This window comes from Emydura macquarii, unplaced genomic scaffold (genome assembly GCF_026122565.2).
Source record: "Emydura macquarii macquarii isolate MOO-44397 ecotype Brisbane River unplaced genomic scaffold, CSIRO-AGI_Emac_v2 contig_312, whole genome shotgun sequence".
NCBI lineage: Eukaryota > Metazoa > Chordata > Testudines > Chelidae > Emydura > Emydura macquarii.
Genome location: NW_027130449.1, coordinates 59,493 through 72,251, shown reverse-complemented (window position 1 = coordinate 72,251; position 12,759 = coordinate 59,493). Strand labels below are relative to the sequence as shown.

Genomic DNA, 12,759 nt, shown 5'->3' with positions numbered 1-12,759 from the left:
CCCACAGGCCACTTTTGGCGCCCGGGCCACAGGCTGGGAACCCCTGGTTTATGTGATGCCCCTGCCTCAGGCTGGTCCCCTGCACAGGGCTGAATTTCACCATCTGTGACTGAAGAGCAGGGGTGAGACTGGAAATTAATATGCATTGTCATTTGTTATAAGCTAATTTGTTACTGATTTATTTATTTTTCTGGTTTCCCAGTGCCCTAGAACTCACACTCCCACCTTCCATCTCCCCAGGACCCTGACCACTTTTAGCTGAGGTTTCTGGCCCAGTAGCTCTTTCAGCTCCCATTTTGTGTTACCAAATCTAACTTAGAAATATCAAATGTCCCCATGTGAGTTGGTACTATACCGACAGGACAGCTCAGCTCATGACATGGGCTGGGGAGGAACCTGCTTCTCTCCAGCTTACCCTTCATTTCTCTCCTAGCTTCCCACCTAAGCCTGGTTGCTTAAATCATGAAAGTAAACTGGGAATCTTAACAAAGTTTCCTTTATGCTTAGCCAGGACTGCTCAGCACTGGTCTGCGGGGCTTCCCCGGAGAAGCCCTAGTTTGGCACCACTACTGCAGAAAGACGTCCAGGGAAACCACCATGTCAGCCTGTGCAATCAGCAGTACTAGGAAAACGGCTGTGTTGCTAGGAAGAGTGTTTCATGTAGGGGCTGAAGGAGGAGCTGCATCAAGACTACTAGGGTAAGATTATGGCTGTCCCTATCTGCTCCTGGGGGATAAGAGATGCGCTACCTACATCATGCTTTACAGAGCTTGGGGAACAGCAACCTCTTTGGTGATGGGCAAGTGGCAAAGCAGTGAGTGGCCAGCTGAACTGATGTGATGGGGATTGAATTGGGGACCTCCTCAGCTAAAGGCAATGAGCTGCTATAGTGCTTGAGCTAACGAGCTAATACCCTGTAAGTAGGGGCTGTAACAACTCACATCCTCTATGACTCTGCACATAGGGAGACATGTAACATACACCAGCCAGAGGGTTACACTGGCGTGGAGGGGCAAGTAATTTGTACTGAGTCAGGACTCTGACCTACAATTAGGCCTCTGGTCTTCTCCTAATGCAGTGGGCTTAAAATGTACAAAATTAAAGGCAAAAATAAAATCTTCAAGCCTACATTTAAATGGATCTTGTTTTTCACCCAACAATGCTTACATTTGCCATGAACATTTTAGGTTGTAGAACAGAATTGTATCCCTTCAGCACAAGGAGTGTAAAGGAGCTCAGCGAGCCAGGCTAATCAACAACTCCGGTACATCCACACGCTAGCTCTTATTTTGCTGATTTACAGCATGCAAAGGCTGGGATAATCCGACCACTCAGGCTCTACCTTGACTGAGTTAATTTCATCCTACATCACAGACCCCTTTTGTTTAGCAAATAGTTCCACATTATGGAATTTATTTTTAAGCAATTTTTTTTTACTCATCTAGGAAACTAATTTAGAAAAACAATGGTAAAACCCCAGTCAGTGTTACTGAGTGAAGCACTCACAAATCAGGAAAGGCCATAATTTTAACCCTGCCCCCCAGTCTGCATATATCTTTATGACACAGTCATTAGTCACACGATCATCATCACTATTACATCTGCCTCACTCCTGCCTCTTTCCAAATGCAGGATGAATGGTGCACAATGAATGAGCAGGACTCACATGAAATCACACTTCATTTTAGGCCAAACTCTGGGACAATTAGTCTCCTCCAACATGAAAAGTGGCAGGAGGGAATGTTTCAAGAAATCTCCACAAGGATTCTTTTTCAGAAAGTACCCCCTAGCATGCCAGAGAGGGAATGGGATCTGGGACTCCAGGGTAGAGGCCAGTAAGCACATCCTGAAATGCAGCAGATCCACTGGGGACCGTATGGATCAGCAGGGAGGACAGGGCCAGCTGCGTGGCAATCCTGTGCCCTTTCAGTGGATCTAACCCTTGTGCACAGATCCATCCAACATATGCTACCAGAGTCCTTCAGCCCTACCATCAACCTGGAGGTTCCTGGGGCCTCCCACAAGAGAGCCACAGAAAATTTAAACCAGCCTAAAACTGTACTGATTTTTCTGGATAACTTGTCTGAAGGCTGAAAAGAGACATACTGTAATGCCATAGCACAAGGAGCTCTTGAAGAGATTGCAGCAGATTTAGGAAAGACAATCTGCTGCCGTTTATTGTTATATTTTAGATTATTTCAGAACTAAAAATGCACTCATAATGGAGCAGTGCTAGTTTGAACCAGTTCACGAAGCACTGGAGGAAGACAGGAAAACAAGGCAAATCTTCTAATGCTGAAACACAGGGCTGAGCCAAAGAGCACAGCAAACCAGCGGGAGACCTGAGATAAGCAGTACATGGTTTCTTTATTCCAAATGTCTTTCTTATTTCTTTCAGAATTCCAGCAGGAGCAGTTTGAACTACTCTGTACAGATAATATTGGCTATGATTTAGCTCCATTTTTGGTTATGAATCCTTTTTATTCATAAGCATTCACCAAATACTCTGGATGAAATATTTTCAGACTACTGACTAATCATAATTCATTTAAACTATTAGCCCTTTGTTTTGTGGGGTAGGTATGGTTTCTGCTTCCTGATTAGATGAGTGAAACTTTTTAAAAAGAAGGACTAGTGCTTCATGAATAATAAATCACAAACTTTCTGACATGAATTTTCAGATGAGTGGTGCTCAATTTTGTGAAACTTTTAGGATTTGCACTCATTTTCTAAAATACCTATCAGGTGCCTGAATACTCATGAAATATAGACTTCTGACCCCAAAAGTCATCACAAACCAAACTCAGCCCGTTTATTTGCAAAAATATTTGTAAATCAATTGGTTTAATATCAGCCAGTTCTATTCAAAACCTAGCTTTCTTCTTCAAATGAAATAGTAGAAATGTTTTTGTCTATTCAGAAGAAATTACATGCATCCACTTCTGTGAGTACCTGTTCTATGCAGAGCACTGAACACACACCTGTTTATCAGTTGCTGAGTTCCCAAATGTCTGCCGAATACCAGTCTGCAAGATATTAGAGATTCCTTCCATGCTGAAACGCTGCATAGAAGAGAAAAGCATCTGATTTATTCAGACCTGGAGGAGGGGGAGAGGTACCGCCTAGTGTGGCATGCAATGTTTACAACGTTTTATGAATTCTAATCAGTGCCCTCACCAAAAGCTCAGGGTTTATTCTCAGTAACAGAACGCTGTTCTTTGCAGCATAGTTTTAGAAGTGGCTAGGTTAGAAAACTGTGGCCTTAGCACCATCCATCAACTCCTTGTGTGTCTCATCATCCAACTCATGCCTTTTATCTGCCCTTCTTTTTATGTTTCTCAGTTTTTCAATATCCTTCCTAAGAGAGGGCCAGAGAGTGAGAGGGAGAGAGGGTGAGAACAACTCTGTAGTTCAGTGGTTAGTCCCCCTGCTCCCACCCGGCAGATGGGAGACCCTGGATTCAGTCCTCCTATTTCAATGATTCTTCAACAGTTCCAGAGTGGAACAGCTTCGACAACAGAGACTGAAGGAGCACCACATCAGCATATCCCATCGCTTGCTTGAAAAGTGGGAGACCACCTCTTTAAATCTTTTTCTCCCCCTCCCCTTTGGCAAAAAAGAGGCACTTGAACCTGCATCTCTCACATCCTAGTTGAGTGCTCTAGCCCCTCGGTTAAAAGTTATAAGGCGGGCAGCACCACCTCTTCCTATGCTTGCTAAAATGGCATAGGCACCTAACTCCAGATATGATTTCACAGCTGAGAATCACAAGCACAGATAGGTGCCTATGCTAGCCTAGACTTAGGTGCTTATCTCTATGAGCACACACTCCTCTGATCAGCATCTCTGTCAGATAGCTTAGATGGGAGGCCACCTAGCATGCTGGTCTTTGTGAATTGTTGTATAATTTCTCCCCATTCATTGTATAAGAGTCTAGGCTGCCAACTCAAGCTTTCTGAATCACAGTGATTTTTGAGTTTCCTGCAAGTTAGGTGCTGTGATGCTCAGCATCACAATGCCTAATTTTTTTCTGTACTTCCAGCCCTGTTTGCTTTAGAGACGAGATGAGTAAGAGGGGATACAATAAAGCTTTACAAATCTATGAATGGTCCAAGAAAGGCAGATTGGGCACTTCTATTTCCCATAAAGCAAGAACAATGGGACACTGAAGGAAACTGAAAGGTGACAAATTTAAAACTTGTAAAAGGAAACATGATCCAATCGCTGGAAATTGAAGCTAGACAAATTCAAACCAGAAATAAGGAGTACATTTTAACAGTGAGGGTAACTAACTATAGGAACAATTTACCAAGAGGCATGCTAGATTCTCTACCACTAACAACTTAAAATCATAACTAGCTGTTTTTCTACAAGATCTGCTTTAGGGATTATTAATTATTTTGGGGAAGTTCTATGATCTGTGTTATACTAAATGATCTCTAGTCCATGTTAGACTAGATAATCACAATGGTCCCTTCTGGCTTTGGAATTTATTAAATACATTTTTATACAATGAACTATTAATCCGTGGAACACACTGCCACAATATATCATTGATATCAAAAGATTAGCAGGGTAAAAACAAGGAATTTATATAGATAGCAAGAACAATGAGAGTTGCAATAGATAAGGTTAAATATGGGAAAGGTTATAAATCCTCATATTTCAGGGTATAAATTGACATCTAACTGAGTAGTCAGGAAGGAACTTACCCCTTTGTGCAGATGATTCCATAAGTACCTATTTTGGGATGTACTGCACCTTTTTCAGAAGAAGTTGGTACTGGCTCTTGTGAGAGGGAGGATACAGACCTACTTTGATCCTCAGTCTGATGTAGTTTGGCAATGCTTTGGTTCCTGTATTCTGCCGTCTAAGGCCATGTCTACACTACAAACTTTGGTTGACGCAAGTTATGTCAGCTCACAGCTGCCACAGATAGCATATTGCTTGTGCTTGTACATACTTGGCTGTCTGCATCGGCACTTTGCATGCCCACTAGGAGCACTTCTATCGATGCAAAAGGCAATGCACCATGGCTAGGTATCCCAGTGTGACCCTAACTGCATCCCAGGGCAAGAGGGCAAGCAGTCACTGGTATCAGGTAGTGAGTTTCAGCTCATCTGACCTGTTCAATGTACCTCAACTCTCTAATGTCATAATCTGTCAAAAGGTAGCACGTGAGAGATCAATATAAAGCAATAACACCCTGACCATTCATATTCTTGCATGGTGTATATATGGTAACTGCCCAATGGACCATTTGACTATGAAAGAAATGTGGAACTAAACCGTGTTTGCCAAACAAGTCTGGGAAATTGGATAAACAAGTTTCTCTCATACAAAGGACAGGCCAATACCTCCCACCAGGTGTCATCAGAGTCAATTGGCAATCATATGTCAAGTGGCCATTCACTTGCATTTAAGCAAACACCAGTGGAGGAAGAAGGTAGCATAGAATTTCCTTCATCAGCAGAGTCCATGCCCTCCTTCCTCACAACTTGAATGAACTTTACTTTGGGAGTAACCTTCAGAAGAATCTATTTCAAAGGTTCACTGGGCTATAAAAAAGAGGGACAAAGAATCCTAAGTTATTGTAGAGAACTTTGGACTTTGTAGAAGTTCCTGACCAAGTGGGAGGAAGATCCTTCCATCTTGCTGGGAGTGGTTTTGGAAGAATCTTAACTTGAACTAGGACTGTAGCATTGCTAAATCTTAGTATCTAGAAAGCATTTTTTCACTTTATTTGCTTGTACCATTTCTAACTCTATTCTTTATACTGGAACTCACCTGAAATCCTATTTCCATCTGTTAATAAATTTGTACTTTTGGTGTGTTTGAACTGAAGTAATTGTTAACTCCAGTTAAAGTGATAATCTGTGCAGTTTGTATCTTTAGAGGAACAAATGAACCATATTATCCCTCTGAATGGTCAAGAATGGGCTGGACATCACAGATCACACGATTTGGGAAAAATTCAGGCCTGAGTGGTATTGGGGTCATCTTGCCAGGTGAAACCAAGCCTGGTGGAGGCCAGAGTGTGGCTGTGGTGCAAGACTCATGCTGCTGGAGTCAGAGTTCATAGAAGCATAGAATCACAAAGTTGGAAGGGACCTCAGGAGGTCATCTAGTCCAACCCCCTGCTCAAAGCAGGACTAACCTCAGCTAAATAATCCCAGCGAGGGTTTTGTCAAGCCGCATCTTAAAAACCTCTAAAGATGGAGATTCCACCACCTCCCTAGGTAACCCATTTCAGTGCTTCACCACCCTCCTAATGAAAAACTTTTTCCTAATGTCCAACCTAGACCTCCCCCACTGCAACTTGAGACCGTTGCTCCTTGTTCTGTCGTCTGCCACCACTGAAAACAGCCTAGCTCCATCCTCCCTGGAACCCCCTTTCAGGTAGTTAAAGGCTGCTATCCAATCCCCCCTCATTCTTCTCTTCTGCAGGCTAAACAAGCCTAGTTCCCTCAGCCTCTCCTCATACGTCTTGTGCTCCAGCCCCTAATCATTTTTGTTGCCCTCCGCTGGACTCTCTCCAACGTCTCCACATCCTTTTTGTAGTGGGGGGCCCAAAACTGGACACAATACTCCAAATGCGGCCTCACCAATGCCGAATAGAGGGGAATAATCACTTCCCTCGATCTGCTGGCAATGCTCCTACTAATGCAGCCCAAAATGCTATCAGCCTTCTTGGCAACCAGGACACACTGCTGGCTCATATCCAGCTTCTTATCCATTGTTAGCCCCAGGTCCTTTTCTGCAGAACTGCTGCCTAGCTCGTCGGTCCCCAGTCTGTAGCTGTGCATCGGATTCTTCCGTCCTATGTGCAGGACTCTGCACTTGTCCTTGTTGAACCTCATCAGATTTCTTTTGGCCCAATCCTCCAGTTTGTTTAGGTCCTTCTGTATCCTATCCCTACCTTCCAGGATATCTACCACTCCCCCCATCTTAGTGTCATCTGCAATCTACCCCATCTTCCAGATCATTAATGAAGATGTTGAACAAAACTGGCCCCAGGACCGAACCCTGGGGCACTCCATTTGTGACTGGCTGCCAGCTAGACATGGAGCCATTGATCACTACTCGTTGAGCCCTATGCTCTAGCCAGTTCTCGATCCATTTTATAGTCCATTCATCCAACCCATACTTTTTTAACTTGCTGATAGGAATACTGTGAGAGACTGTATCAAGAGCTTTGCTAAAGTCAAGATATATCACGTCCACCGCTTTCCCCATATCCACAGAGCCAGTCACCTCTTCATAGAAAGCAATCAGATTGGTCAGGCATGACTTTCCCTTTGTGAATCCATGTTGACTGTTCCTGATCACCTTCCTCTCTTCCAAGTGCCTTAAAATGGATTTCTTGAGGACCTGCTCCATGATTTTTCCAGGGATTGAGGTAAGGCTGACCGGTCTGTAGTTCCCCGGCTCCTCTTTCCTCCCTTTCCTCCAGAGTTGATGGTCCAGAGCAGCTTTTCACACATAGATGTTCAGTGCATATTTGTATGCTGGCTGGGAACATCCAGACAAGGGAGCTACAGCAGCAGAGCATTTTACAAAGTACCGAGGATTATAAGGCAGGTGATGACACAACTCCTCATTGGTCTTGAACCCCAGAATGTGACAGCCACATGCCACCATCTGCGACAATGCCTTCTGAGACGTTTTTGCCTTATGTTGTGGGGTAAAATAGGGAGCTCTGGGAAATTTGAGTTAAGTTCCCATCATGCAACTTTTTCCATTCCATAATGCCATCCCTTTCCCACAATTTTCACGCCTTTGTTAAGTTCCCACAAGCCTTCACAGCACTGTTCGGTGTTCACCATCTTTGACAGAAGCATGAACCCCACACAGTTCTGAACTAGTCTCCTGAGTGTTGCAAATACAGGACACATGATTCTATAGTATTATCAGGAAGAACTGCAATAGTGGAGGACATGATGATTTCTTCAAGGACAGATTGCTAAGGGACTCAGTGAAAAACAATTCAAGGTTGTTAGTGGTATTCACAGAGCAACTTCACACAGTGGATCACCACTTCTGGGTCTAAGAAACAAGCATTAATGGGTGGTATCACATCATAATGCAGGTTTGGGATGATGAGCAGTTAGAACTTTCAGATGAGAAAGGCCACATTCCTGGATCTTTGTGCTGAGCTCACCCCAGCCTTCTCGTGAATAGACACCAAAATGAGAACTGTGTTGGCAGTTGAGAAGTGAGTGGCGATAACACTCTAGAAGCTTGCAGTGCCGGATTGCTACCAGTGAAAGGGAAAACATTTTGCAGTTGGAAAATCCACAGTGTAGGTCACTGTCATGTAGTTGTGCAGGACCATTAATCATGTCCTGCTATGCAGGACTTCAACTCTCAGCAATGTACAGGACATAGTGGATTGATTTGTGGTGGAGCAATAGATGGCACACATATCTCTATTTTGGCACCAGACCACATCAACAGAAAGGGCTACTTTTCTATGGTTATGCAAGCCTTGGTGGATCCCCAGTGATGCTTCACCAGTATGAGTGTGGGCTGGTCAGGAAAGATGCATGATGCTCACATCTTTAAGAACACAGGTCTCTTCAGAGAGCTGCAAGGAGGGACATTGTTTCCCAACCGACAGATTACCATTTGGTGATGCTGAAATGCCAGTAGTGATCCTGGGGGACCAAGCCTACCTCTTGCTTCCTGGCTCATGAAGCCATACACCGACCACCTTGAGCCCACCAGCAGATTCAGCTACTGGCTCAGCAGGTGCAGAATGAAAGTTGAATGTACTTTTGGTAGAATGAAGGGATGCTGGTGTTGTTTATTCACCAGTCTGGATCTCAATGAAAAAAATATCCCAATGATTATAGCAGCCTTTTGTGTCCTGCATAATATCTGTGAGGCAAAGGGGGGAAAGTTGCCACAATGGTGGAGGGCGGATGTGGAGCAGCAGTCTGCTGAGAGTATGTCTACACTGACAGTGGCAATTCGCAGCTGTCAGATCTATCTTTCTGGATCGATTGAGCGGTCAGTGAAGACCCGCTCAATCCATCAGGAAGTCGACCTAGTAAAACCACTCCCTCAAGTGGTGCAGTGCAGTGAAGACACCACACAGAACAGAAGTAAAGCTGTCGATGGGAGTTAGGCAAGCTACTCTGTGTAGCTTGCATAACTCCCATCAACTGTCACTGAATTTCCAGGTGAGTGTAGACCAGGCCTCAGTTTGAACAGCCAGACACAAGGGCCATTACAACAGGCCAACATGGAGCCATGTAATTGCAGGAGGTTTTGAAAGAGCACTTTAAGGGTCAGCCACATTAACGTGCTGTGCTTGACTGTGGTCTGGCCCCAAAGGTTCGTGGGCTGTTATGAATTGTGCAGTGCATGGTGTACATTTATGCATGTGACACTGTCTCATAATAAACCTATGAATGGATTTTGTTTTATTGTACATTTATAACTATTACACTGTCTTTCACTGAGACTATGAATTTTGCAGTGCCTGCTGTACATTTACACATATTACTGGGCATTTTCTTGAACCTATGATTTGTGTGGTGCCATATGCTTACAAGCACTGGGTGTATTCTGCAGTATGTGTGATGAACTATTAAAGATGAATTTGTCTTCAAAAACAGAATGTTATTGACTGGCAAAAGCAGTGAAAAAAATGTGCAGCTAAAAGAGGACATCACAATACAAACTTCAAACATAAATTAACCGAACAAAACTTAAAATTTAGAAAGGCAGTTGCTAGTTGTCCATTTCAGTGCACAAATGCAATCCATTCTGGCTGCACCTACACCAACCATTCCTCTCGTAGGTCAGTGCAGTATGTGAAGTTGCAGTCGTCCTTACTGTCTATTGGTGTGGAGTGGTAGGGATGCTCATGGTGCCAAGTGGATTGTTTGGGGTGTAGGGAACTGCCACTGTGGAGTTCTCTGGGGACTGCAAAGGGTGGCAACTCCATGATTGTTGGACCTATAGGTCAATTAGAGTCTGCAGCATTTGTATTTGCTATGTCGGAAGCCCCATTATGTCTTGGTGCATCACCCTCTCCCTCTCCTTTCCCTGATGAGATTCTTGAGTCTTTCTCCGTTTTCCCCTGTCCTTTCTAATCTCTCTCCATGCCATCTGCCATTGGCCAGCCATGCCCTTTGTCTGCATTCCAATTCAGCACTGACATGCAGGATTTCATTGAATATTTTTCCCTAGTCCTCTTCTTTCTCTTTCACATCAGAATCAGGCATACCGTGGGTGTGAAGAGTATACGCTTCAAAACCTCAAAAGCAGCAACTATAGATAAAACAGACGTGTATCATTGTATTTACAGCCACAACAGAAAGTCGTCAAAGGGTCAAAATTCCCTTCCCTCATTCCCATAACAAATGTTAATAAGACATGCTTCTGAACACTTCAGCTGTGGAGTGCCTCTGCACAGCACAGCTCTCCAGCCCCAGCCATGAAAGTGGCCACATGGGGGGGAAGGAGGAGGGCATTAACATTTTCAATTGATGAAACAATTTGGTCCCTATTTTCCTGGGTATAAGTATAGGGCAATGGCACTGAAAATTGGCACTATTTTCCACAGGGGGTGGTGATTTTAGCTGATATCACACTCCTGAGGGTAACAAAGGCACAGAGAACATCACAGATGCTGGCATCCTGAAGCCACTTAGGTCTAAATGCCACTAGCCTGTTTGCTCAATGGTGCCAGCTGAACTGATCGCAGAGTGGCATGGGAAAATATCCTAGCACAGAGGAAAAAATAGGGCAGCCATCCCTAGAAACCTGTGGGAGAGGATTGCACAGTATATCCATGAAAGTTTCATCAAGATCTCTCTAAAGGACAGAAGACACATTCCTATGTACATCAACAAACTGCTCTGCATGCCTCCCATGGGGGAATGAGAAGCAGATAACAACTCTATCCGTTTGTTGTACTGCTACCTCTCCTTGTATGCGTAAAACAACGGAAAGCTGATATATAAGCCTTTAACTTAGGATGGGCCAGGCACCACCTTTACATTTAAACCTTGTAAAGGAAAATGCATGCACATACTTACCTAAACTTCCTTCTCCTGGATCAAGCTCATCCGTGTTTGGCTGATGGGACTGGCTAGACAAGTGGAGTCTCAAACAGGTGCTGGCTTGTGGCATAGCTGGATCCTCCCATCATATGTCCCTCCTTCTCCTCGTTTCTGTTCACAGCAGAGGTCTGTGTCTTGGGCTCCATCAAGGCATGGTGGTCTGATGGGTGCTGGTGATGTCTCTGGCAAGTATGGCACGTGGATAAAAGTGGCAGATCTGTGGCTCAGCAACAGGTTGACTGTTGGCCTCCCTGGTCGGTCCTCTGCCTTCCTTGTGGCCTGCCTGCTTCAATTCCTTCATTTCCATATGGCACGGCTGCTGATCTCTGTTTCATCCTTTTGCCTGCATCCCCTATGCAGTCTGCACATAGATGTCCATGTTTCTATGACTACTTTGTAACTGTGCCTGCACAGCCTCTTCTCACCATAGGCCCAGGTGATCCAATACCTCCTGTTTACTGCAGGCAAGAGCATGTCTGGAGCGTGTAGCCAGCATGGTTGGTTCGGCAGCTGCACACAAGGGAGAGCTGCTAGGTGTGCTTGCTAAGCGGGGCAGTCAGCTTTTCATAAATACATGAGGTGTTTTAAGGGTGTGGGGGGACTTCTGGTCTCCATGACCCGTGGGCCATGGAGTTCACAAGTCAGTGTCAGAGTCACAAGTCAGAGAAGTCAGTGTTGGGCATTGTGGACCAGCTGCTGAAGGACTGTTACATCTCACATAGGTGCCTACACTTGCACTGCGTTGACTATAGTATGTCAGCCATGATGATTTCTATTTGGGGTGGTGGTTTTGCTATGTCACCATAACCAGGTGCTTATGTTGGTGGGAGACAAATTTGAGTGTAGATACATGCACAAACAGGTCGACACAAGGTGGCTTACATCAACCTAACTTTGTAGTGTAGACCAGGCCTGAAAAGCAGTTGTATTAATGAAAAGATTTTGGATACTTGGAGAAGGGTGTGAATTCTCATGGTTTCTTTGAGATCAGCATATTTTCTAGCCATAATTATTCTGACTAAGTGGCTTTGATTACTTGTAAATATAGACCAGTAGAGTCTCTGTTAAAGTGCAAAAAGTTCTCATGCATGCCGTGGATGGAAACCAGCAGTGTGGAAAAGATTTTAACAGGGACTATTAAGGCTGAGTTGCTTGATGTTCCAGCCTCCATTTTTCTGGGGGGAGTGTTGCTTTTACTTTAAATCCATACATTTACATGAAATTAAAAATCTGGCAAACAATAGCTGAAGATTACTTCAGATTATTATGAGCCCCCATTTCATGCCTCTCTCTTTAAAGGGACAGCTTCCCCTGTTCTCCAGAATGGGTATGATCACACCTATCCACTCTTTGCAATGTCTTGCTGCCTGCGGGGATTTCTCACATACCTTGAGAGGCATTTGGGTGCCCCTTTCTATTCGGCTGCTCTGCAGACTCAGCCCTTTCTCTTTCCTCCTCCTTTTCATCAGCTCTCTGTGCTCTTTTTGCTTGTTCTGGACCTCCATCAGCACTGTGATGAAGGAGTTCTTCACCTCTTTCTCAAACTCCAGCTCATCGCGACGAGCCAGCTGCTGCACTAACTCTTCTGAGTAGTCACGGATGGCGCCCTCCACGTGATCGAGCAGCTCGGCCAGCTCAGACACTGACATCTGTTCCAAACCTTTGTAAACAGAAGATGCAACAC

At 44.5% G+C, this 12,759-nt stretch overlaps 1 protein-coding gene across 4 annotated transcripts in view; it reads right to left on the bottom strand.

Annotated features, from left to right (window-relative positions):
• Positions 1-12,759, bottom strand: part of FEZ1 (fasciculation and elongation protein zeta 1) — a 117,436-nt gene that overhangs the window by 54,551 nt on the left and 50,126 nt on the right. For all 4 annotated transcript variants that reach the window (XM_067562460.1, XM_067562471.1, XM_067562453.1 and 1 more), the window contains 2 exons: positions 12,464-12,735; positions 2,982-3,062 (listed from right to left, as the gene is read on the bottom strand). In XM_067562460.1, the coding sequence (XP_067418561.1) occupies positions 2,982-3,062; positions 12,464-12,735 (353 nt within the window). The remainder of the gene's footprint in view (positions 1-2,981; positions 3,063-12,463; positions 12,736-12,759) is intronic.